Source organism: Grampus griseus (assembly GCF_964374135.1).
Source record: "Grampus griseus genome assembly, chromosome: 16".
In the NCBI taxonomy this organism is placed as follows: Eukaryota; Metazoa; Chordata; class Mammalia; order Artiodactyla; family Delphinidae; genus Grampus; species Grampus griseus.
The window spans coordinates 22,907,058-22,934,332 of record NC_139010.1 but is presented as its reverse complement, the minus strand read 5'-3'; the positions used below and the strand labels follow the sequence as shown (position 1 = coordinate 22,934,332).

The 27,275-nt window shown below is 39.7% G+C and overlaps 1 protein-coding gene across 2 annotated transcripts in view; it reads right to left on the bottom strand.

Annotated features, from left to right (window-relative positions):
• The window catches only part of MYPN (myopalladin), an 82,868-nt gene that overhangs the window by 21,574 nt on the left and 34,019 nt on the right, over window positions 1-27,275 (bottom strand). For both annotated transcript variants that reach the window (XM_082673195.1, XM_082673194.1), the window contains 7 exons: window positions 26,677-26,748; window positions 19,836-19,977; window positions 18,034-18,057; window positions 15,592-15,708; window positions 14,736-15,108; window positions 7,290-7,880; window positions 6,776-6,914 (listed from right to left, as the gene is read on the bottom strand). In XM_082673195.1, coding sequence (XP_082529321.1) covers window positions 6,776-6,914; window positions 7,290-7,880; window positions 14,736-15,108; window positions 15,592-15,708; window positions 18,034-18,057; window positions 19,836-19,977; window positions 26,677-26,748 — 1,458 coding nt within the window. The remainder of the gene's footprint in view (window positions 1-6,775; window positions 6,915-7,289; window positions 7,881-14,735; window positions 15,109-15,591; window positions 15,709-18,033; window positions 18,058-19,835; window positions 19,978-26,676; window positions 26,749-27,275) is intronic.

Below are 27,275 nucleotides of genomic sequence, written 5' to 3'. Positions count from 1 at the left end.
TTTGCAAACCTCACACACAGATCCTGGAGTTCAGGATAACCCAGGCTTTTTGTGAGGGTGGCAAGGGGTCTTAGCTTCTTATGGCTTCTCATCTTGTTTCATTTAAGTCCCCAAATTCCCAATCCATTGCATACCGCCTCTAGCCACTATTTTAGTGGAGTCCTTGCTCCAAGCTAAAGAACCTTCTCTGCAGCTTCTCCTACTGCATGATGGGTGAGGGCTGGTAAGTTCCTGGCTAATTACATTGTCAGAGTTACTATGGGGGGGGGAAATGAATTCCTGAAATTCTATATTGAAAGTATGATCTAATTTTTCCAAACAAGTATTACTGTACATTGTGGTAAGTTATGATTATATCTATACTTGAGGAACAAATGGGTGATACCTAAGGCTTTTGAGCACTTGCCTGAGAATACAAATACCACATTGTCTCCATGTATTCCAAACAGCTATTTTTAGGAACTTGATTTTACCAAGTTGGGACCTGATTTTATGGAATTTATAAATGTTTGAATTGATTTAACCAAAGGAACTATGGAAGCAATATGATGAAAATCCGCAGGTTTTGTTTTTCTATAAATGTACACATATCGGTTACGTATTTACTATTCTACCAGTACTACAGGTTGGGAGGTGATGAAAACAGAACACTCAATGAGTTATCTAAAATATACCATTTGTAACTATGTACTGAGGATACAGTTGTATTCTGCTGAGGCACCAAGATGAGTTAGATATCAAAAAACAAGTGAGTTGGGAGACAAGGTATCCTCCAGAAATTTCAAAGCAGGTGCTTAAGGACAGGTTAGATGATTGATATTCTTCACCTTCATCAGAGATACGAAAGAGTCAGGAGGGAGAAAATCCAGTGAGAAGACTTTGGAAAGAGCTATTAATGTCTGTGAGTGTCCCACCTCCACCTCCACCTCTACCCGCAGAGTACCTGCCTTTCACCTCCAGTTTGTTGAGAGAGATTAAATAGACCCATTTGTAGTGTTTATTGTGTTCCTCCAGTGGATTGGTATCTGACTCCTGCCTAAGAAATGTAGAGTGAGGAGCAAGGAGGGTTTTTGTTGGTGGGCAAGCTGAAGGTTGCTTTCAGTGGCCCACACTCCTGCACTGTGTCAGGTCAGAGGACTTGTGATGGTTCCTGTCATACACATATGGGCCACATATGAGACAGAGCCAGTGTGGAGTCAACTTTTGTCCCTTTGTGGCTGGGAAAGGAAGGAGTTGGGAACAGCAGTTAGTGAAGCAGGGGAGGAGGGAGTGAAAAAGAGAGAAGCTGGCCATACTTCCTTCCTGGCTTTAGATTTCCCATTTGTAGAGGTCCCTGGGGTGTGCGGTGTGAGGTGTGGATGGGGGCGTTTGTGTGTGGGATCTTATTTTTGAATAAGGATTGGGGTGTTGGTTACCACAAGGACTGGTCATTTTGTATTACTCGATCAAGGTTGTATTTTGCAACAAAGTAAATGTAGAACCTTATATGAACTAAAATTGGTCAAAATGGTTTTGAGATTACCTCACATTTGAGATTGCCAGGGGAAGGATTAGCCCCACTAGATAAATTTAAAGGGATAAAGGGAGAAAAAAATAAAATTGCTTTTAAGATACAGTTGTTGAAGGTACCAGTTATATGGTATAATGTATAAGTTACAGCTGCACAACAAAATAAGAGTACTGTAGGTCAAGGAGTTTCCATGAGAGATTTCATAAAATATTTGGGAATTTGAACCTCAGGAACAAGGAAACCCATGTAACTGTGTGGCAAGGGGTATGTGACCTGTTTCTAAAGCAGTGACTCCTTACCACTGAGATGTTTACAAAGATGCACACCATCCCCAGAGCAGGAATTCTTTTTTTTTTTTTTTTTTGGTAGTGCTTTGCAACTAAGAGTTGGTTATTCCAAGGATAACTAATCCTCTTGTACATAAATCAAGGTTGTCATGCCAAGTTGTGACTGATGGGATTCAGATTTTGTAAGGACATTTGCAAACAAGCAGTGTGTTTAAGTTAAATTTGAATGTGCTTTCTGCACTGTTCTGCACAAAGGTTGTACTACTGATCTACTGTCAGCAGCTGTACACTTTGAATTTCCAGAACTGGATTTGGGCTGTGTTCTCCATTTTCCCTTGCCTTGTCCCCTTTGTGAGTAAAAGTAGGAGTTTCTGCATCAGCTCCTTGTAGGTGATGTCTGTGCTCAAAGGAGAGAATATTTTTCTGTGTAAATCTGGTCTGTATGGCAAGCAAGTCAAAGACATATGGCCCATCCTTTCCAGGCTTATGTTAAAGACCTTAAGTGAAAATGAATTGCATAGAATTTCAGTTGCTCTACGAAAGAAAATGAAAAGCTAAAAAAATTACATCAGAAGAGTATGCCACTTGAAAATATAATTCCTTTTTTTTTTCTTTAAAGATAATCCTCTTAAGGCCGATAGTTTGACAACTTGAGGCATTTGGTTTCTGGGACACATCTGCAGAAGTTTTCTTCAAATTGTCAGAGTGGTGGAGAGTGCCTTCCTCCTGCTAAGAACCACAGTGTAATGACACAACCCAATCAGATACGGCATTGCCAAGGTTCCAAATTTCCAAAACGTGGGCCATGATCTGGCACTCACTGCCCTGAGCGTGCTGCTGGCTTCCTCTACTCTGGGTCTGAGTCTGGGCTTCAGGGGCAAATAATCAGATAGGATCAAACCAGCTGGAAGAGCCTGCCCAAAGGGTTCCCAACCAACTCTGGGTACAGTGTTCACTAAAAGAAGTTTTATGTGTTAGAGAAAGTATTCTCCTTTTGTTCCTGGGTGAGCCACAGTATGGACAGCAGATAAGAGATTCCTAGACTAACTTGGAGGTTAACCTACACAGAGGATGTCTTCTTTTATGATTTATCCAATACTACATGCTTCCTTCAATAGAAATAACCAGGCTTCATGGCTTACCCCCTGTCCCTGCTGCCAAATTCTTAGAATACTATAGTAGGCACTGGGGACACGGCATTCTATAAAACACACACTCTACCTTCAAGGAGCATAAAAATACTTTAAATCCAGATTTTGTCTTTAAGAATAAATAATTACTAAATGGTTCACAGATTTATTTTATACTTAAATGTTCAGTTAACACCAGAGTTTTGCTTAATTTCAGTGTGTTTTTTTGAAAAGGCTTTCATCTTTTTAGTCAGTTGATTAAAATAGATTGTTATCATAGTAGATAATGTCTATAATTAGGTATAATCAGAATCTCTATAGTTAAGTGAGGTATTTTCCATACAGATGCAACAAATCCAAAACTTTCCCCTTGGTCAAAAGTTTGGTTATCCTATCTGAAATTAATGTAAATCCCAAAGTTGTGAGTTAATTCAGCAGATATTCCCTGAGCCCCTACTCTGGGCCAGATACAGCAGGGGTGCAGCAATGAACAAGACCCCCTCCCACCCCCTGCCAATCCCGCTCCCAGGGAGCTTGTGACTGGTGCATCCTGGGTGGGCCCACAGCAGGTGACATGGGGACACTTCACTATTCCAGCACCCAGGGTCCTACAGTGCCCACAGTGAGCGACATAAGGCCAATGACTATGTTGAATTCTTATTAGAAAAGGAACAGATCGCAAGACTGTTTGCCCTCAAGAGAGAATTTTCATAAAGAATTCATGGTCAGAGATGAAAGAGGTAAGATTTAAATAGAAGAAATGACTAAGCAGTTTAGAGAAGAAGGAGATTAGAGGAAAAAAAGGCAGAGCAAGAATTAGGTACTTATCTTTTCCCCCCTCTGTCATATAGGGTAGTATCTGGGAACCACAGGCAGTTTTAATGAAGCCTTCATTTAAAAAATGGGGGGGAGGAGCAGAATAAAGAGATGGGAAAGTTTCCAGAGAAATGAGGTCAAGGAGGAAAGTTGAAATAAGACATTAAATGTGTGTGTGTGTGTGCGCTTTAGACATTAACAGTCACCAACTATTTACTGGGAGCAGAACGTCATACTAAGTCATGTATGCATTAAAATCGTTGGTTGTGAAGGTTCCATCACATTTTGTGTGATCCTGGGTTCCTCTGACCTCTCAGACTCACCTTGCTAACCTAAACCAAGTGATGTCCAGTGAAGATCCACTGGTGGTGAATGATACCCTTCAAGATAAGAAATGATGCAGCCTAAAATCTATAAATCTTTATCGGTTTAGAAAGCTAAACAGTTTAATAAATATGAACATCTGAAAGGATGACACCTTTGTATCACACAAAGTCCTAAGAGTCAACCAGCAAATGCTAGTTGCTAATTGAAGATGTTATATAAAATGAGCTTGAGGATAAATGCTGAAGTATTACAGCAGAAAAATACAAGGTGGCAGATACATCAAAGAAACCCTATTTCTAAAGCATTAATTTAGAAGTTGGAGTTCTGGGGAGGACATTTTTTATAGTCAATAATATTAATTGTTCAAGGACCTTTGGTTTACGTTCATGCTCAACGTAACATGTAAATGCTTTAGAACGTTTACTATTCTTCATCTGTTTAGGAATAACATAGGGCAAGAGAGTCCAGCTTTCTGGACCTAAAAGTGGTCAAAGCAAGATAAAACAAAACAAATGCATACTCTTCAGAAGGAATCATTTGCTTCCCCCTCGTATGTGCAGGCTAATATGGGAGTAAGAAAACAGATCACTTTGACCCCTGTGTCCCCAAAATGCAGGTGGAGGTGGCTGTCAATACCCATGTTTCTTTATGATTGTTCTCCACTTTTTCTCAGCAAATTTTCTTCTTCTTAACTTCCTCAGTGGGCCACAATACATTTAGACAGTGCTTCATGACTTTTTCACTGTCATTTCCCAAGGCAGCAATGGACAAAGCAATATTATAATATGGTCATCATTTATTCCTCAAAACTTTCTCAGAATCAACATCTACCAACCTAATGCAAGCATTCCATCTCAGACAGCTTCTTAGTTTCCTGAGTTGCATTTATGCAGCTTGGCTTTCATGATCCCTGGCCTAGAATGCTGTGTAAGATCAATTCTGTAATTAATATACCATAATAACGCTCAGAAGAACACGGATGTGTCACAGATATTTGGTATATAGTTTTCACTGAAATATGGAGAGCATTGAGATGCTTTTTGAGACTCCCAAGTTCCTGCTGTGAGCCCTGAAGATAATTCATGATGGAGGTTTAATAAGGAGTTCTGCTGGGTTTATGGCACTCCACTCATGGAAGTTCATGTTTATATGTACTCACATTTCAGGTAATTAAGAGAAAAACCCTACTTTCCTCTGAGTGGGGGCAATGGATTAACATGGATCTACCTACAGAGTAACCATAAAAGTAAAACCAAACAGCCTGTGTGCTGACCTGGTATCATTTTTACAGGGTTCTAATTGCTCCCTGTCTGAGTTGTTAAAGACATAGGCTGAACACAGCTCTGATTTCAATGACACTTAGAAGGATTAACAAGCACCACTGTGATGACAGTATTATAGGAAAACAAATCTGTGCTAGACAGAGCAACGTTTATGGGGCTTGGAGGTATTTGTCGTAAAACTGCAAAAAGGCTGCAGAGTTTCAGGGAAAATGTGAAAGTGTCCTGGAGACCAGGGCTCTGGTTCTCATTCTACCACTGACAGTTTGACAACTGTGCTTCAGTTTCTCTGTCTAGAAGATGGAAGAGAAGAATAGTTACGTTGGTGTTTGCCTCCCAGAAATATATGTAATTTGACGAGATAATACATGAAAAGTGTACTCAATTATGGCAAGCTTAAATATCCTGCTTCAAGTCAATAATTTAAAGTCAATTTTAAAAAGCATTTTAAGCTTTTTAAGCATTATTATTTTAAGCATTTTAAGCATTACTTTCAAGAGAATCCACTCAGTAAAAATTGTCCAACATATAACACAATAGTAAAATACTGTATATCAATGGCTCCACTGGAAGTAAGAGATAGAAACATGAAGGAAAACAGCATATGGTCAGGGGAGTCTGGAGCCTTGTTTCCAGGGGTCACTTATGTCACAAATTCCACAATATTTGGTATATAGTTTTCACTGAAATTTTATGTTATACTTAAAATAGATTTTATCAGTTCCCACCTGGGGAAATAAACCAAGAGCTAGATTATTAAAATGTAAATCTGCATTTAAAAAATAACCACCTTACAAAAAGCAAAAATAAATGGCTCCAATAAAATACTTAGTCTTTCTTTTATGTGATGCTTACAGATGACTTTCCTTTTTCTCCTTCCGCGTAAACACTTACTAGAAAGCAGGGAGTTGTACAGGTTGAAACACAGGATATTGGCTAATGGCTATTTCACGGGCTTCAACCTAATGTAAAGATTGAGAGGAACTGGTGAGCAAACCCCCAAGCACATTAGATTGAAGCAGCCAGATAAAGGATGGCTTGGAACCCCAGAGTTCCTTAAAGTCTAGGTCATCTCAAGGCTCAGATATTGAAATGTCTCAAAGATGTGACAGTGTTTGCCAATACTGAGCTGAGGATTGTTGGAATGGAAAACAGACTATCTAGTCTCTCTCCTTAACATACACTATTCTAAGTAAACGCACGTAGACAAGTAAACTGAATTAACTACCGGGCTAAATCAAGACCTGTGGATCCATGTGGACGAGTTTCCTACGTGAACCATGGACAGTCTGTGCTTTGCCTTCCAAAACTGCAGTGTCAGCTTCACCAAGGTCAGGTGACCTGAGCATCCAAGGACTGAATTAAGCAAACTTAACATTCCTTACAAAGAAATTCCAGTAAACCGTCTGAACCCAACAATCTTACCTGCTGGTTTGGTCTGACATCACTGAAATTCATTTTTTTCCCCAAGTCTAGAATCACTGCATTCTTAGTTTCACGAATGTAATCATCATTCACTGGTTGGGAAGACTTTATATGTTTCTTCATTAGTCCCTGGGATGGCCTGTAAAATAAATTCACACCTAAATCACTCATGAAAAGCACTGGCCAGGGTACAGAGGCCTAGAAACCAGAGTCGTTGGCATGGCAACCAGAGCCAGGAGCCATCAGGCACTTACGGAGTGCATCTTGCGAGCAAACCTTGAGCACTGCCCAGAATATCTGTGTGTCAAGGTGTTTTCAGTATTTAAATTATAAAAACATTATTTAAAGTAATCATGTCCTTTTGTCCTAAGGTGTTCAATATCCATTTTGTGTCGAAGAGATTGGATTATGTAGGAATTCACTAAATGAAAGTCCTGTCCCAGACCAAGCTACTCTTATATGGGTCCATTCTTAAATGACATCTTTTACATCAAGAAACCTCAATGACACTTACACGGATGGTGCGCTTCTAGGCAGCCCCATGGCATTGGTGGGTGGGATGGCAGGGAGAGAAGGCAGGACGGAGCTGAGGAAAGCCACTGGGTTCTGAATCCGGCTGGTGGGAGAGACAGGAGTTGGGGACACGCAGTGGGGCTGAAACTGGTTTCCGCTGGCCATGGAAAATGTGAGTGGCAGTTGTGCTGGCTCTGTCGGACCTGGAGGAGGTGGCTCGTTTTGGACCGAAACCCCTCCGAGAGATTTGGTTTGCGCCGAGGGCTGAGGAACTAAGAGGCTTTCTTTGCTCACTGTCCTCTGCATGGCTTGAGGAGTGCTGATCAGGGTGAACACTGGAGAGCTGGAAGGGGACACGGTGGCTGCAGTCGTGCTTGTGGAGGGGAAGAAGTGCTTTGGCCGGGCCAAGCTGAATGTCTGTGATGAAGGGGCCTTCACCTGCTTGCCGGACATTGTCACCGCTGGGGCAGCAGTGGAGGTCGAAACACTCATGTTGAAAGGAAACTCCTTAGGAGATGAAGGAGATGGGTTTTGCAACTGCTGTTGTTCCAGTAAGACTTGGTTGTGAAGCTGTTGTAGCTGGCTGGAATCTCTGCACGCAAAACAAGAGTGGGGAGAGAGAAGAGAAATCCGTCACCATCGCCTCAGCCTGTATAGACAGGCTGTTGGCTGTTTGATGCCGATTAAGAACACACAACCAGTGTTGCCAGAAACCAGCCGATCAGATTCGGGCACGTGGGATCTAGTTCCCTGGCCAGGGATCAAACCCGTGCCCCCTGCATTGGAAGGGCGAGTCTTAACCACTGGACCGCCAAGGAAGTCCCTGTCTCTTCTTCTTTCTAAATCTGTTTGATTGCCAGGAAGAAGGGAAAGGCCACCATGATGCACAACTCCAAGAGGCGTCATTCACGTTGTGTTCTTTGTGTTGTGACCCTGGAGTTGGGCAACACAGCAGCCCCATTTTAGAATGTTATAAATTAGAAAGAAGAAATAGAAAAATGGTCCTCTTGTTGGAAGTGCTCAAAGTTCTGAGATGAGCAGATAGTATCTCTGTTTCGGGACAGAAGGCACTGAGCTACATACTGGTGTGAGTTACTAAGGGGGGCTGAGTTCCCTGAGAATGTGCTATATTCTTCACTGTGCCTCATTTTAGAGCAAACTTTAACAAAGCAACTGGATGTGTCTTGGCATTTCTCATCCTCTTCTGACAACAAAGCTTTATAGAGAAGGTGACCATATGTCTCGATTCATTCTAGACAGTCCTGCTTTATGACTGTTTTCCTGGCATGATTATTAATTGTGCTCTTTCACTCTCAAAAATATCATGGTTTGAACGATGGATTATATGGTCACCGTAATTATGAACATTACTTAGACTTTTCTTGTGCCTAAAGAAAAAAAAAAGATCAAGCTGGGAGCGCTTTCTCCATTTATAGGAACCTGACTCACAGAAGCATTATATGAGTTGCCTTAAGTCCCACAGTCTATTTACTTCCTCTTAACAAAACAGTTAATTAATTTTTTAAAAAAAGAAAATGGAAAACGAAAGTGTCTAAAAGTCATATATGCATAAAGTTGTCAGGGCTGTCAAACTTTGCTGTTTAGGAGAATCTGTTCTTGAATAAACAACCATAGGAACAGCCACAAGTGAGACCACAGTGCTTCAAGCCCACCGTGGTTTTATGTTCTTTGAAAATATGTTTTGGAACATAGAAGGTGATCTGCTGAACATGAGATCTATTAAAAATGAAAGGTTTTATGTTTTCATACCATCGGGAAAGTCAACACCAGCAGCAGTAAAGTTGAGGCAGAAAGTTCTCCAAACTTTGATTTAAAAAAAATTTTGTTTTTAATTGAAGTATAGTTGGTTTACAGTGTTGTGCCAGCTCTGCTGTACAGCAGTGACTCAGTTATACACATAGAGACATTCTTTTTTTTAAATATTCTTTTCCATTATGGTTTATCACAGGATATTGAATATAGTCATGATTTTTAAAAAAAATTCTTGGAGTTTAAGATCTTTTCTCTTGCCTTCATTAACATTTCTGATACACAGTATACGGAAAAGTAACTTCACAAAGTAGAGACCTATCTCCACTTTCATGACTGCTGTCAAATGCTACATACTCTTTTTTCAACTATGAAAATTCTTGTCCTCTGTTCAACTGTGAAAACTAAGAATTTAGAAGTATAGCCACTTGGCACAGTAACTTTCTTCCTCCCTTTTAGAAGTAAGTATTTAAGCTGAGAGAATAAAGTAACATAATTAAAATTAATTAAATCTTTTCATTCCATCATAGATGAAAGATTCAGCAATCAACAGAAGCAGAAATATCTGTTAGATTATCCTTAGAAAAATATATACAATAACGTTGTTTCTGCTGGTATTAACTTTCCCAATGGCACGAAAATATAAAACCTTTAAATTTTTAATGGATCTCATATTTGGCAGGTCCCATTCTGTGATTATTGTAGCGTAAAGAAAATGCCATGTAGTTTTTAGGACATGTTTGTATTGTAGTCTGAGTAACTTTTAATTTGATGGTATTGCAGAAATGTTTTATTGTGGTTATGGAAGTAGAAAAAGTAGTATATGAAAACTAAGTAATCTTAGAAAGATAAGGATGAAAAAAAGGGGCCAGGAAGTCGTTTGGTATTGATTGATTCTTATTTTCCTTTAGCCCCCATTGAATGAAAGCTAAGAACCAGCTTTTAATTTTAAGTAAGACTTTAAACAGCATGTTAGCCCTTATCATTTAATGCAGTATATCGGATCGTAGAGGGTCACAAACTTTAAACATAATGATATATGAGATACAGCATCGAATAATTTTGATTATCTAAGATTCTGGAAGAATTCATTTGAGAATAATGTCTTCTTTTGTTTGACAGGGTTTTTTCCCCCAAATTTTATTAAACTGTCTTGTTTCAGAAGGGATTTAAAACAGCTGTTTCAATTCGCTTATTCATGACATAAGGGCAAGGTGTCAATTCCAGTATTCAACAAACTTTTATTGAATCTTCTGTATGTTTACTTTGCTAGGTACTGTAGGAGATACAAATATGCCTGGGATAGTATGAGCTATTCAGGGCTCAAAAATCTTACTATACATATATGTAATACAAATACCCAGTGGTTATTTACAGGTAACATATGGAACTTACTATTTAATAATGAAGGTACAAAGTGCAATGAAAGAATAAAGGAAGGAAAGGTTAATTACAAAACCCTGAGCAACCTCTCTAATTCAAAATAACAGCCTATCATAAATTGCTATAAGCTCAGCTGCTCATTTCTTGTTGCTATGAGGATTTCTGAAACAGGTTTGTATCCAGTTTTCTTTCTGTAGATTATCAACTCTCCTGGGTTCCCTGAAAATATCTTTTCTTTTGCCACAACTTAGCTCAAGCATGCTGCTCAAGAATATGCCCTCTGCAGACAGATAGACTTAGGTCCTAATCGTGGCTCTGCCACTAATTATATGTGTGGTTTGGGGAGGTTTCTAGATTTTTCTGACCCTGATTTCTTCATAAGTAAGATAGGAGTAAGTAATATCTCTTCATGTTGTTGTGAGAATTGATAGATAAATCACCTAAATCAGATAAGTGATCAATAAATGGTGGCTATTATATTTTTCAGTTTCTGAACTACAAATATCAATTTCAAGATTTGTAAGAAAATTAGAGTTTCAGAATTATAAGGATGTTTCTTGATGTGGTTTCTGGAATACAAAAGAATTTCTTAGGGATTTTTTTTTTTAATTAACATCTTTATTGGAGTATAATTGCTTTACAATGGTGTGTTAGTTTCTGCTTTATAACAAAGTGAATCAGCTATACATATACATATATCCCCATATCTCTTCCCTCTTGCGTCTCCCTCCCTCCCACCCTCCCTATCCCACCCCTCTAGGTGGTCACAAAGCACCAAGCTGATCTCCCTGTGCTATGCGGCTGCTTCCCACTAGCTATCTATTTTACGTTTGGTAGCGTATATATGTCCATGCCACTCTCTCACTTCACCCCAGCTTACCTTTCCCCCTCCCCGTGTCCTCAAGTCCATTTCTTAGGGATTTTAAATGGTTGAGATAAAATGTCAAGGCTTAATGACAAACACAACAGAACAACTTGGGCTACTGTATCAAATACTTTTGAAAGCAATTTTGGCAACAACAACTTGGGGCACTGTGTGCTGGAGCCAGCTCTCGATGGCTCTGGAGGGCAGGTTGTATACACCTCATCCCAGTTCCCAGTTTAATGACTTTTCTTTAGTAGCTTGAAATCAGCCGTGGTGGGAGGAAACTGGCAAATGCTACAAATCAGGGCTTCCCCACCTCTGCTGGTAGTTAAAACATTTGCTAGCACATTGCTGATTAGGATAACTAATTCTGGGTAAATATGTCTCTGCAGTCAGCTTTTAGCTGTGGTTTTGGCAGTGGTAACTACGCTGGTTGTGCATTAGATCACCCAGAGAGCATAAAAGACAAACCTTACTGATTTAGGCACCACTGGCCAGAGAGTCAGTTGGCCTGGGAAAGGATCCAGGCATAGTTATTATAATCTTTTTAAATGTGGGTCAGTTCTTAAACTTTAGTGAACCTCAGAACCCTCTGGAGGGCTTGTTAAAACATAGATTTCCAGGCCGCACCTCCAGAGTTTCTGATTCAGTAGGTCTTGAGTGGAGCACGAGAATCTGTGATTCTGTCAAGTTCCCAGGTGATGCCAGTGCTTTGAATAGCAAGGCTCTGGGTGATTCTTGTCTGCGTCCAGGACTGAGAACCACTGCTCTAAAGAAACACTTGCCCCAAAGCATAGGCTTACCCAGTACATTCTGATTTTAGTCTGACATTTTACTCACTTTAAATGTTAATTCTTCTATTTTTTTCCTGGCTGTGGAGGGGTGTGTGTAGGGGGCTGGGTGGGGTGATAAAGGGTTGTAACTCTGGTTCTCCAACTTTACACCCGTACTTTCCAACCTGGCTGTACATTAAAATAATCTGTGGAGAGATTCTCATTCAACTGGGATGGAAGGCATAAATATTTTTCAAAAGCTCCACATTTCATTCTAGAGTGTAGCCAGGATGAAGAGTCACTTCTCTAAATAGCTTAATATTCAAGCTGAAAATGTCAGTCTGAATTATCTAGGCTTTGATGATACAGTGTTGAAAAATGACAGCTTCCCTCTCTGTTGCAGTTTTAAGATCTATAAGAATTCTATTTTTTGTATGAATGGCAAATTGAAGGAACAAGCAGAAAATTGTATCCTCAAGATTATTGAGTCAATATATTTTAACATAAAACCTGAAAGGTTAAAACCAGTAAGAAAACTTTGTAGGCTTGTGAATTCACAAAGGGTGTGTGTGTGTGTGTGTGTGAGAGAGAGAGAGAGAGAGAGAGAGGTGAGCATGCACATGCATATTCATACCTCTACTAATACAAACCTACATTCACACAATTAGGTGAAAATTTAAGGAAGACAAAAAATATTAAAGAATTATATACTGCTGAGGACTGGATTATTAGAGGGTGTCATTTAGTAGAAAGAATTTTTATATTCATTGAAAGTTTCATGTGGTAGATACTGCTGGCTGACTACTTAATTCTCCCCTTTGTAAAGGAACTTGATTTTACTCATGGAAGCAACATGTGCAGCTAAAGACCACACTTCCCAGCTTCCTTTGTACTTAATATACCATGTGACTAAGTTCTGGCCAATGAGATATAAGCAGGTGATTTTGGGTAAGTCCTAAGAAGGCTCCTTTAAAGGAGAGTAATTGGACTTCTACCACTTTGCCTTTTCTGCTGCTTGGAATACAGACAGGATGACTAGACCACCATCAGCCATCTTGGAGGGCACTTGGAGAAGAAGCCAGGGCTAAAGATGGCAGAGCAGGAGACTGGGTTCTTAGTGACTACGGAGCCATCATAACAGCCTGAGACTGCCCATCTAATTCCTTTATTTGAGAGAAAACTAAACCCTCATGTGTTTAACTCACCATTAGTTTGGGCTTTCCGCAACGTGAAGCTAAACCTCATCCTAACTGACATACCTAATAGCCCCCAAACAGTCCCTGGGTAAGAGGAGGCCCTACAAAGGAGGCAATTGATTGTTTGGGGTTACCTGTTCTCACAACTCCCTTCTCTGCGAACTGCCTTCACACACAGTTCTGATTTGATCCATTTGACTCTTCTTCCCTCCAAATGTAAATGCTCTGCCCCTGACGAGGCTGGGCTGATTGGTATTTGGAATTGAGCTGCTGAGCACGATTTAGTTAGCAGTGGAACTTGACACAAATCGTGACAAGACATGCCATCATGGGCCAGATATGAATTGATGAGTCTTCCAAGAGAGAAGAGTAGAGTGGATATGCAAAGAGGAAACAAGGAGGTGCTCAAGACGGAGTGTGAGCAGGGGACAGAGGCTGGACTGACCATGTATGTGATCCTAGCTCTTAACTCCCTGCTTCTCCTTCTCTGTGCAGGACCTGGCTGTGTTTGGTTGCCCATTGCTGCTTATATCCCTACAATAACCTCTTCCCTTCTTCTTACTTTAAGTAGATTCCTATTTCCTGTAACTGGCAGAACTTTGAGGGGACAGAGATATTTCTGGATGTGACCCGCATGTTTTGTAACAATTAATTTTATGCCCAGAATTTCACCTTGTGTGTTAGTGAGAAAAATATAAAACTAAGCAACATGAACTGCTTCCAATGAATGTCAGCACTGAGAAACACATGATAGGAGTGCTATTACTGTAGATTTTATTGTTGATATTTAAAGGTTTATGTAGTTATAAATGTAATTTTTATCACTTTGTGGATCAAACAGAACATAATAGTAGTATCCTATGGATGCACATTAAATATTGCAACATGACTCTGATGGGTGCTCTCTGGAGGGTTTGGGTGAAACTGCATCAGACTCCTGAGGTGACTCTGGTTGGTGGTCACCATGCCACCCTTAGCGGATGCTTCACTTCCTTTGTAATTTCAACCCATTACATTTATATGAAGCCTGTGGTTACTACAGCATATCTAGCCATATCAAGGAACTAACTAAAAAATACTAGGTATCTTTTCTATAATGACTACAAAAACTTAAAGCAGAAATGGGGAATAGAAAGATGAAATTTCACACCGTAAAGATTATTAGACATGAGAAAGGGCTTTATAAGAAGAGTGTAGAAGTGCTTCACCTGGAGCCCTCTAATGTTAGACAAACATCTTTTTGAGCTAGTTTAGGAGTAACATTTCTTGGAGGTAGAATATGAATAGTAAGGATGAAAGTGATAGTACACTTACACTGATGTAAGGATTATGATTTGCAAAGCATTTAATGTGTGTTTTCTCATTTCATCATTTCCCTTTTTAGCTCCATCATTTTTAAGAAGGGCAGAGTCAGAGAAGGTCACAGGCACTCTTGGTTATCCATTCTAATTTTTACTTACAGTTTGGGTTTGGCCAGAACTGGAGGGGGCTCTTTGACGGGCGAGGAAGGCTCAGGGATTTTTGCTGACTGTCCATTGAATCTCTCCTGGAAGGAATCAGGCCTGGTCTGGTTGGTGGTCACCATGCCACCCTCAGAGGATGCTTCACTTCCTTTGTCATCTTCAGGCAGGTTGAAGTGGACACGGAGCCCGATCCTTGAGCTGGACCGGGGCTCGTTGTGATTCACCAGAACGCCTTCCAGTTTGGGTTTAGGGAGTTGTTCCACAGAAGGAGGCTCTGGGTTGGGTGGGGATGACTGTTGCTCAATAACAGCCAGGTTGGTGGTAGAGTTGACCGAGTGAAGAGACCCATTGTTTCTGGGGTCTTCATTTCCTGAAAGGATGATAACAAGACCTGAGATGTTAGCCTTACTCAACAAGACTGAGATAGGATTATAACCCTGAGACAGGGCATGTATCCAACCCAGGCAAAATGTGCTAATGGAAATGCTTGTCAAAAACAGAAAACACAATCTGGGACATTAAAGAATGGTAAGGATACAGGAAAAACAAAAACAAAACTAAAAAAATCTAAGTACCATTTTGGAAAGAATTTTGGAAGTTTAGGTAAGATCAAGGAGATGTGTTCTTAGGGAGTATAATAAATAACAGCAGGATAACTGGGGTGGTGGTGATAAATGCAATGAGAAATTGAAAACTGGATTCTGTTCAAGGACACTTTCCTCAGTAATTCAAAAAATTTTAGGAGAGCCAAGCTAGCTTCATATGAAAAGCAGTGAGAGAGGGTAATATACATTGTCCATACTCATAATCAAAGTCATAGACTAAACTGTTCTGGCATTGAAAGAGCCCTTACCTCTTACATCTAGCTGTGCAATGCTTGACACTGTGCCGTATTTATTGCTTGCAGTACAGGTGAAGCACCCAGAGTCTTCTGCAAATACCTCAGCAATGACCAAAGTACAGATCTCCTCTAAAGCCAATAAAGCAGAATGGTTACTGACTTATTTATGGCAATGGAATTATGGAATTTTCTGATATTAGATGGTGAGTCTATAAAAGTCAATAGAAGAAGCCGATTATATTAATTGTTTGAAAACACTTAGTCCAATTATTTGATTGAATTGACTGATTAGCATAGTAAATGAGCCAAAGGAAGTAAAATGAATAACTCCATGCAGACAATCAACAAGAGGATTTAATGATAATATAATGTATATTATGGATTTGCAGATTATCTGTTTTTATGTCATCAGTCCAGATGTCAAAAATAGGACCAAGAGGGCTTCCCTGGTGGCGCAGTGGTTGAGAGTCCGCCTGCTGATGCAGGGGACACGGGTTCGTGCCCCGGTCCAGGAAGATCCCACATGCCGTGGAGCGTCTGGGCCCGTGAGCCATGGCCACTGAGCCTGCGCGTCCGGAGCCTGTGCTCCGCAACGGGAGAGGCCACAACAGTGAGAGGCCCGCGTACCAAAGAAAAAAAAAAAAAACGGACCAAGAAACAAACAAACAAACAAACAAACAAAAACAAAAACAAATTAGGATTTAAAGCAAAAATAGGTCTGTGTGAAATACCACTCTATTCTTTTTTTTTTTTTTTGCAGTACGCGGGCCTCTCACTGTTGTGGCTTCTCTTGTTGGCGGAGCGGACGCGCAGGCTCAGCGACCACGGCTCATGGGCCCAGCCGCTCCGCGGCATGTGGGATTTTCCCGGACCGGGGCACGAACCCGTGTCTCTTACCTCGGCAGGCGGACTCTCAACCACTGCGCCACGAGGGAAGCCCTACCATTCTATTCTTGCTAAGGTGGTAGCATGTGACACACAATTCTGGTCAATAAGATATTAGGGAAAATCTCCTGGGGAGTTTCTGGGTAAGTTTTTCTTGCCTTTTAAAAGGGGTAAAAGAGAGCGTTTTCCCCAATTTTTGCTTTTGGATGTTGTCATCTGCATGTAATACCTAGAACTGTGGCAGCCGTCTTGGGTATATGAGTAGAACCAGTCTAAGAGGATACTCTGAAGATGACAGAACGGGGAGAAAAAAATAAAAAGCTTGGCCCCTGATGATCTCTGAGATGCTAAATTAACCAATCTCAAGACTACCATTTCTTAGGGCATCATGCTATGTAACAAGATACATTTTTCATGTTGATTAAGCCATTTTTGGTTAGGTCTTGTTTACGTGCTGCCCAAAGAATCCTAAATGATGGAGAGGCAAAGTCTGGTTTTGGTACCTCTATGTCCTTTCTGTGAGTCTTATGCTTCCTTCTCTCTGTTCCCTTCCCAAACATTTGCACTCTCATCTTTCAGCAACCTGCATTCGGAAAATGATCTGATAAATTCATTCATACTACACTATACCTGCCTGATAAGATATAGTATTCTGTCTCCAAAGGGTATTTGCTTTATCCAAGGTGGAAAGAAGAACTCTCTGAACATGAAATTTTAGATCATGGAGCTGGGGCTTGTTTTGAGAAGGGACCCCTTTTGGGTGACTCTGAAACTATTTTCTGTATGAGACTGCCTAGTGAAAAAGCTTGCTTTGGTTGAAAGTATCAAAAGCCTGAAATATTTTCAAAGGGAAAAATGCTTCTCCACTACAAGCAATGCTAGAGCCAGAGCACTCTGGTCTTTACTGTATCCCCAAGGGCCTAGTGTAGGGTTATGCAACATGGATATTCAATGTCTACATCGAGAATGCCTTTCCATTCAGTTTTCAGAAGCAAGAATTATAATAATGAAATTCCAAACCATCACTCTTACCCATGGGCACAAATACAATCTTATTTTTCAGGGTGATGATAGAGAGGACATTCAGACGTTTATGCTGTGTTTTGTGAGCAACTTGTATTTTCTAGAGGTAAGAGCTTCCATGTGTCATCTTAATATCCTCCCAACCAAATCAAATAACATCATAAACATTTTATTGATTCTGTGAATTTCAAAATCTGATGCATAACTTTTGAGATACATAGGCTGTGGAATTGGAATTGATAGCATCATGGAAATTGCTCTGCCCAGTTTAAGGAGGTCATGAGTAGGGGCCAATGGAAGAGGGAAAATATTCCTAAGAAACATTCCTCAACAACGCAGAACTAACTGCATTCACATTAGCTATTGAATATATATTCCAAACTTGCACATGCTTGCCTTTCCTTCTCCTACAGTCGTAGCTAGAGTTGGCTTCCATCTTCTTTGTAAAACTTTTTTTCTTGACAACAGTGTAATTTCAATATGTTTATTATATATTTCAAGTCACGAATCACATACAAATGAAATTAAAGTTAAAATGATCTTTACCTGGCTCTGCCATGGATCGAGGTTCTAAAAGAAAAAAAAAATTAAAAGATTCTGAGCATTTATTTTACTGAGAGGTGATATTTTTATCAGAAGCTTCCTATAGAAGTGTCTTTTGCATACTCATGAGTAATTTGACGAGGCTAATCTGCAAATTTTAAGTAAAATGACCTAAGCACCAATGACCTTGACAGGGATAGGATCATTATCACAGAAGGGCAGCAAGAGAGCTGCTAACTAAATGATGTGGCTGTATCTTGGGACATACTTGGGTTCCACTTGGGACACATAAACCTTAGGTGAGGAAAAGTTACTGAATTAGTTGGGATTCAGGATGACTTGCTTTTATTGTACCCATTCAGCCTGACCTGAAAAAGTTTGTGAAGACTGAGAGATCATTCTTGGCTTTGGGCTCTCACATCCTGATATAATGTAGCGTAGACCTCCTGCCCTAAGGTTTCTAATATTAAGAGCCTCAGGATAGATGACAGGTTCCTCAGGAGCAGTTCTTTGTCTTAAAATTCTTTGGCATTCCTGAAGGTGCCCACTTGGTACTGAAAACAGGTGCTCAACTAAGGTTTATAGAATTGCAGGCACTCAAGGAATAGTTGTTGAATTTAGTTACATTCTTCTACACTGATAGAACTAGTGGAGGTTTTTTGCCTCAGCTTAAATGGTATTCAGAATATACCATTGTTGCTGCTATTCAGAATATACCATTGTTGTTACATCTGATAGTAGTTTGATTCATATATCTATTCTGTGATAGGCAGAAACAAATTAACCAAGAAGCAAATAATTTTCAACATATTTTACGACTGAAATGGGTCAAGGTGAAAGCACTGCATGACAAGAAAAGAAGAATTAACCGCTTGGATATATAAATAATTCTTACAATAAAAAGAGTAAAACCTCAATAAACAATGAACAAAGGATATAATAGGTAATTTTAAAGTAAATTCAAAGACCCAATAAATAGGAAAAAAAAGTTCCTTTCCACATCTCATTAGTGAAGAGCAGATTAAAACAAGTATTCCCATTTGGGACCTATAAAATTAGTGAAGATTTAAAAACTGTTTAATACCCATTGATAGTGAAGGTATAAGACAAAAGAAGTTCCCATATGTTGCTGGTTGTAGTAGAATGTAATTGAAACAGCATGTGTCCCAGTTCAACTGGGATGATCTGGTTTATTCCTGGGATCTCTGTGTAATGATTACTAGCACCCTCTGTTACTCCCCAAGGTGTCCCAGGTTAGATCATCAATTATATAATCATCCTAAATTTAGTTCAACCTTTTTGGATGGCATTTTGATGATTTATATTAAAAGCCTAAAAAAATGTGAATTTACAGTAGCAATTCTAGTACTCAGATTTATTCATAGATATTCACAAAGATCTTCTCTGTTAACAAGCTTTGAAATATAGTTTCTAATAGTAAAAATTTGTGGACAGTCTACATTTTCAACAATAGGAGAGTAAGTAAATATGAAATTGATTGTATCAACTTACTTTTAAAAGTAAAAAAGTGCTATATTAATATGGAAAGATGTTCATGAAATGTTGAGTGAAAAAATCAATTTACAAAAAAAATTTATTTTTATTTAAAGAAAATATATGCATGGAAAAATTTTTGGAGAATATATACCAAAATATTAATAATAGGGTTTAGTTTGGTGGAGTATAAGTGTTTTTTATTTTATTCTTTTTATTACATTTTAATTAGTTGTTAAAAGTTATAAAAATAAATGTATACAATAAATCTATAAAAATTATCAGAAAAATAATTTTAAAGCACAACTTACTTTTCTGTAAAATTCTAAAATCTGGAGAATCTTCTATCAAGGTCCCTTCTCTATACCACTCAACTCTAGGAGATGGAGCTCCTTTTACTCTGCATTCAAAGACAACTAGCTGACCCTCAGAGGCTGATAAATTTTGTAACATCTGTAATGAGAAGAGTATTGTTAGAACCAAAAAGTATATATTTTTGGAATCTACTCCCAGTGCTGAATTTTCGAAAAAGATACCATTGCCTCCATATTTGGATTTTCTCCATATCTTGTACATTTCCAGCAGCTTCAATTCTCTGGATGCACATTGAATCTATTTTTTTAAATTAATTAATTAATTTATTTTTGGCTGCATTGGGTCTTCCTTGCTGCGTACAGGCTTTCTCTAGTTGCGGCGAGCGGGGGCTATTCTTCACTGCGGTGCGCGGGCTTCTCACTGCGGTGACTTCTCTTGTTGCAGAGCACGGGCTCCAGTAGTTGTGGCATGTGGGCTCAGTAGTTGTGGCCTGTGGGCTCCAGAGCACACGCTCAGTAGTTGTGGTGCACGGGCCCAGTTATTCCGCGGCATATGGGATCTTCCCGGACCGGGGCTCGAACCTGTGTCCCCTGCATTGGCAGGCAGATTCTCAACCACTGGGCCACCAGGGAAGTCCCTGAATCTGTTTTTAAAGACAGAATCATCTGAGTGCATAGGAAGCTTTTTCCTCACTAGCTTCTTCCTTTTCCTCTCTGTTGCAGTGCCAGAAAAATTTATTGAATACTAGGTGAAACATTTTGAGGGTTTGCAAAAATACTAATATTTGGTAAAGTAATTCTGCTTCCTTTAAGAAAATGCCCAAGTAGAGTTTGGTTTTCAGAAATAATAACAATTTAAAAAATCTGCAGTGAATATCTACTAGGTGTATTCAGTATGGGAGTAATGTATATTTTTCCACACAAGACTGTTCCACAAGGTGGACTGTCTCTGTGGCCTAAGTAAGTGACTATTTTCTTGGCTTTGCCTTGCCTACTTTCTGTAGTCCTGGAAATTGACGTTTGTTTTGCTATTTTCTTTTCCTTATGTGTTCTTCACAGGATAGCCTTGATGTCTGTTGAGGGAGGTAAACAATGACAATCTCTATGAAATCATTGTCACATGTGGAGTCTTAGGTCGTGGTAAAATATGTCATAATTTTGTGAAGGCATTGTTAAATGCTCTTTCACGCTTCCCCCCAAAAAAGTTCACAAAAATCACTTTCCATTGTAAAATATCGGTATATTCTATAATAGATGCTATGGGAGAATGGAACTCACATTTTCCTTTCACAACTTATCTTTCACTCATCATGATTTGTGAGCTTAAAGTCACACATACGTTTGTGTAGTTGGTACTTCATTTGATTATGAAATGCTCCTTTGGCATATATGTGGGCACATTTTTATTTTTAATATAGGCCTAAAGATGATAAACATGGAAAGGTTGTGATTAACTTTCTCTACAAGCTCTATCAGCAACAAATGCTGCAAGGCTTTCCCATTATTACAATTTTGGGGTCTGTATTTAGGACATATTGGCTCTTGCTTTGGAGAAGGGGAAGGCCAGTAGTTTTTTTGCTTTTGTCATTTACTCTTACAAATATCTTGTGATTGTTTATAGCTCTTAACAATATATGATATTTTGTGCTTAGACCTATCATATTTATGGCGTTTATTTTAGGAATACTGGGGTGGGTTTAACCACATGGCTTTAGCTGTAGTAGGAGACTTTTACCTCAGAAGGATGTGTTAGTTGATATTGTGACGGCCAGGGGGCGCTATAGTTTGGAGTTAGTGTTTTGTTCTTTTTTTGCATTCCCAAATTTGTTTGCTGAAGGAATTCAGTCTGTGATTTTCACAGAGTGGTTGTTGAAGTAATAAGGAACTATTTGATTAAAAACCTGGTTATTCCTTGTCTACCCCAAAACAATAGCTTCTAGTGATAAGAATGGAATGTTCTCAGTAAGCAGGGAGCATCAATGAGTCTTGGGTGCTCCTGGCAAGCTGGTGAATATGCCCTCCACCCTGACATCTGAGCAAATTCTGTGCTAAGATGGTAGTTTTGGGGGCCCATTGAAAACTTTAATGACAGTCAGACATCTCCCTGGGATTCATACATAATGGAGTTTCGTTCCTTCTTGAGGCAAACAAATAAGAAAACCAAAGCAAAAAAAGTGGTGGTGGCAGAAGGGATTGAATGAATAAAATATGGCACATTTAAAAAATGGATGTAGGGCTTCCCTGGTGGCGCAGTGGTTGAGAGTCCGCCCGCCGATGCAGGGGACACGGGTTCGTGCCCCGGTCCGGGAAGATCCCACATGCCGCGGATTGGCTGGGCCCTAGAGCCATGGCCGCTGAGCCTGTGCGTCAGGAGCCTGTGCTCCGCAACGGGAGAGGCCACAACAGTGAGAGGCCCGAGTACCGTAAAAATAAATAAATAAATAATTAATAGATGTAAGCAGAATGAGGTCAATCTACATTCTGACATGGCTTTAGGTTCAGATATATGAACCAATTCTCAATCTGCAGAGGTTACACCAAGGTCCTGCTTGCAAAAGGACCTCCTTGAGAGAATATGTTACAGTTGAGACCAACATTAGTTGGTTGTAATTATTCACTTGAAATTGAAGGCCAAAACCTGTGTTCTATTGGAGAGTCTAGCCAGATACCTGAGATACTATAGTTCTAGAATATGCCAGCTAAGGGACTGTGATATGAGATGGAAGCTCATTCCAGTGTGACACATCGTCAATACTCAGTAAAGGAGTTGCCAGGGGTCATCTTACAAGGCACTTAGAAAGGGTTGTTGAAGGTCATAATTTGAAGGACAATGATAGTTGTTACTGCTGAAAACTGTGCTTTTCTACAAAAGTCTCATAAGAAGAAATCGGCTCACATTGCTGCACATCCGGTCCAAACCAGTTACACCATTTGAACATAGTTTAGATGGGGCCGTGTTCAACACAGCAGTAGGTCTTAGGCTGTTACTAATGGCACATTGTGTAAGACTTGATCATATTTATCTTGACTTCACTGAAGACGAATAAGACATGAAACATTCCCCAACTAGCTAAGATTAAGTTAGTCTTAACTAGGAATTATGGATCTGAACTGAAGTCCCTATAATGAAAAGTCTGCAACCTCCTGCAGTAAACAGTATCCAAAGTGCAAATCTGTCTTGTGTGTCATCACCATACTGACCATCCAGGAAGACATTCTTTGTAGGATGACTTGACAACACAGAGACTTGAGAAGCATGTCTTCCACAGCCATTTGACATTGGATTTTTTCTCTACTCCTAACAACACTCTGAAGCCACAAAGTGATAAAAGCAATAATTCCTTCTTAGCTGAAATGGAAGCAGTTCACCACAGAATAAATATAATTATGTTCCCGCTTTGTGCCAAGCTCTGTGCCAGGTGCTGTAAATGTGAGTTGAAAGGACACAGTTCTTGCTTAGTAAGACCTATACCCACAGATATAATGCAGGGACATCCTTGAGAAAAGGCATCTCCCTAATTGGTTAAAAGATATCAGCTGTAAGGTTCATATTGTCACTTTATTCTTTTTTTAAATCTAGTTGCTATTTTTGCACCTTGGGAGATGCTGGAAGTGAATGTTATAGTGCTTTTAGACCGGAGTTGGATCACAGCAGTTTTTACTGATAAAGAACCGTTTGATTGAAGACCTTTTTGCCCCTATATTGTCACAGGTGCCCAGTGCAACAGTTGAATCAGAGAAGTCTCTGGAATTGTCAGGTTGTGGACAGGGGCCCATGTAATCTTCAGGAATCTAGGGCCAACCACTGTACCTGTCATTTCAGGGTTTCCTGCCTCAGCTATTATATAATGAAGTGCCGTTCCTCAAATTCTCACTTCCCCTGCCCCCTTGCACTCTTCAAATTACTGCTGAAGCAGCTGGAGCCAGGGCTGCAGCCTTGAAAGCCTGCCAGAGCAGCTGCTGTTGGAGTGGGAACAGTGATAGGAGTAAGATTCTAATTTGATCATCTACCTCCCTTCACACTCAAGGAGTGTGAGCACTGTTTTCCCCCCATAAACAGAGTGAAAGTTTTTGATACTGTATAGAGGATGGAGGATAGTCTATCTCCATAAAATATTTTAAAAATATTTTAAAAATATAGGTATCCTCTATAGGTAGAGCAGTGAATTAGCACATGGGACCCCAGACTTCTTTCAAACTCTACCACTGTTTTGCTGGGCAACCCTCATTTTCATTTTAACCTTCTTTAAAAAGAAGATAATACCAGTACTTCCCTATCACCAAAGGAGGTACAAGGAGTTAAATAAAACTCTGCTCTCTAATCGTTGCTTTCAAAAGAATGGCTTCTTGCCATTATTGGCAGAGAAATAATTGTTGGGCAGTATAGAAAGTGAGTCATAGGGATTGGAATGCCAGAAGTCCCTAAAGAAGTAAACAGAGCAAGGAATAACCTGAACAAACATATGCCAGTGATCAGTTATCAGGGCCTGTGCCACGTGATTACCACCATCAGTGGCTCTGACTCAGAAATTTTCTAATGTCACTGGCAGTGACGATGACCTCAATCCTACCCTCACTCATGGAAACTAATGCAAGCACAGCATTGCTGATAAGTCCCTCTGGAATCTGAGCCACAGCCTATGCTAGTGCCCTACGTCTGAACAACCCTGATCCCATTTATGGAGGCAAAAGCACACTTCCCGAGGGCTGAGAAAGCCTCACCGGAGTTTGAGTCCCTGTACTAGGGACTGTTTTCCCACCATGGATCTAATGTTTTTGGAGATGTATCTAATTAACAACATATACTAATGACTAATTATCTTCCCCATTTTTATTCATCAAAGGCATATAGGTATCTGCAAATCAGAGCGTCTAATTAGAGGGAGGTAATCAGTCATCACACAAAAGCAGCTAAAGTTGAGGCTAACCAGTCCATGAAAATTAAATGTAAAGAATAGGTTTTAAAGTCCTGTTAGGCTTTTCAGAATGACAAAAATGGCTTTGGACCTATTATAACCATTATGGACTCCTATGTAGATATTAGAGATAGCCTTCAAGGCGCTTGGGAGAGACAGAAAACTAAACATCTTTATTATTGTGCTAAATGTTGTACCAGAGGCATGTACCAGGTGATGTAGAGCACCCAAAAATATTTGAAAGTGTGGAGGGAGATAAGGACACCTCTTTGCTGTCTAGCTGGGCAGATGGTGTTGAGGAGACGAGTGGAGGAGATGTCAGTTTGGGACTGGGTATAAATTATTCTGTGATTTAGTTGCCTTTGAAGAGTCAGCATTGCCTGACAAATAGGCACGACAAATTAAAGTGTCCTGATTTCTCGGCATTTAAAGCTCTGTTTTAAGGCTAGGTGACTTAGCAGTGAACTAGGAGACACTTAGGGGTAGCTCTGTTAGCTACATTACACACACACGCGCGCGCCCGTGCACGCACACACACACAGGTCCACTTATAACTCTTCATCCAAGTCTGGTATTCACCAAATCACAACATGTTGCTTTCCTACTTCAAGTCTTTGAGAATAGCAAAACTTAAATTCCGAAAGCGGTTACAAGAGACAAACCTGAAAAATTGAGAGGCATCTTGTTTCACATAAGAATGTTTGCCAACCTGATACAGTTATGGATAAACATGTCTCACTCTTAGACTCTGCTTGATTTTGGAAAACCATCTTGGATGAGCTGATATGGTGGAACGTCACTAAAATGGATGTTTCTGTGGAAGTTGTGAATTTAGCAATACTTTTAGGATCAGTACTCATTGGAAAAGACATTTTTTTTTTTTCCACTTTGCTCTATAGCATGATTTCTCACCCCAGGACTAATTGACAGGTTGGGCTGGATAATTCTTTGTTGCAGGAGGCTGTCATCCCGTGTATTACAAGATATTTAACAGTATCTCTGGATGCCAGCCCCCTGTTGTGAAAATCAAAAAAATGTCTCCAGACATTGCCAAATGTCCTTCGAGGGACAAAATTAACCCTGATTGAGAACCATTCCTCTAAATCATACTTCTGAGTGGATAAAATTTCTTTGGGCTTAAGTTTGGTATTCATTACAAACAATAAACTGTAAATCCAGGCATAGACTCCATCCATGTGGTTTTCATAATACCAAAACAAATCCAATATGACTCAGTTTTGCACCTTTGAGTTTATTGTCCTGGGCAACATATAAACTAAGTCTATGTTATATAAGGGAAAGAACAGTAGACAGAATTGGGACAACTTGTTTCTAGTCCTGATTCGGCCACTTGCTAGTTCTGTGACATTGGATACATTGTTTAATCTCCTTGGCCCTCCCTTGGTTTTTTCATTTGTAAATGAAAGTGCCTGAGTAAAATTTCCAGTTCTAAATACAAAGATTATGAGACTCAGAATTTGATGCCACCACAGTAGTTGATACCATGGATTAGAAAAAGAAAGCTCTTTGTTCTAGAGTGAGGCTTTGTATTAAGCTTCTTAAGAGCATGTAACTCCATCTCCTTGAATACCAAAGACATCCAGAGAAACCCTTGGATAGTAAGTGCCTAGAAGTGTATCACCTGACCCCTAGGTGTGGCTACTGTGTTTAAAAGCAATAGGATGGCCACAGAGATCAATGTGATGAGTGGGGATGACCTTTCCCTTATTATACAAACTAATATTAGAAATCTGCAACTTGGAGCGACATGGTAACAGCTACCACAAAACCCCAAATCCTATCCTGTACTTATAAGAGACCAAAATCCTGAGATAAAATCAGTGAATTTTGAATCCTACAACTTTGTTTGGGTATTGTGGTGTGTTTAAAGCCTTGACAGAAAGAAGTTATAGTTTGATTACCTTTGTAAACACAGGAGCTGCAATGATAGGTTTTCCATCCAATCCTTGCAGATAGTTGGGAGGGCTCTGACACTGTTAGAAGGGAACCAACAATAGATTCATTGTCACTGGGATTATCAGATAGGTAGGTAGACAGATGATAGATAGGTATAATGCAGCTAAAGAATTTGGTGTATGAAATTAATCTAAAACCAAAGACTGACGTTTTCTAAGTCTATGAATTGCAGAAATGAAATTTCATGCTGAACTGATTGTATTTCTTTCTAGGTCATGGTGGCCGTAAATACGTGCTGGCCATCCCCACCCCCTCACATATAGAGCTATGTAATGAACCCTAACCCCCTGAAGAGGTTCCATAGACCCCTGAGGCTCCACAGATCAGTTTTAAAACTACTGAATTAGAACTAAAATGTGACCCCTCTGCATTACTAAATGGGTCAGATAAGTACTTTAAAAACTTTTTTAAAGGTTGTAGATCTTTATATACATCAATATTTATATTTAAATATATCAATAACACATTATAAGTATGTTTCTATTAGTATGATTTCATATTTTTAAAGTATATGCATAATATACATTTATAGATATGCATAGAA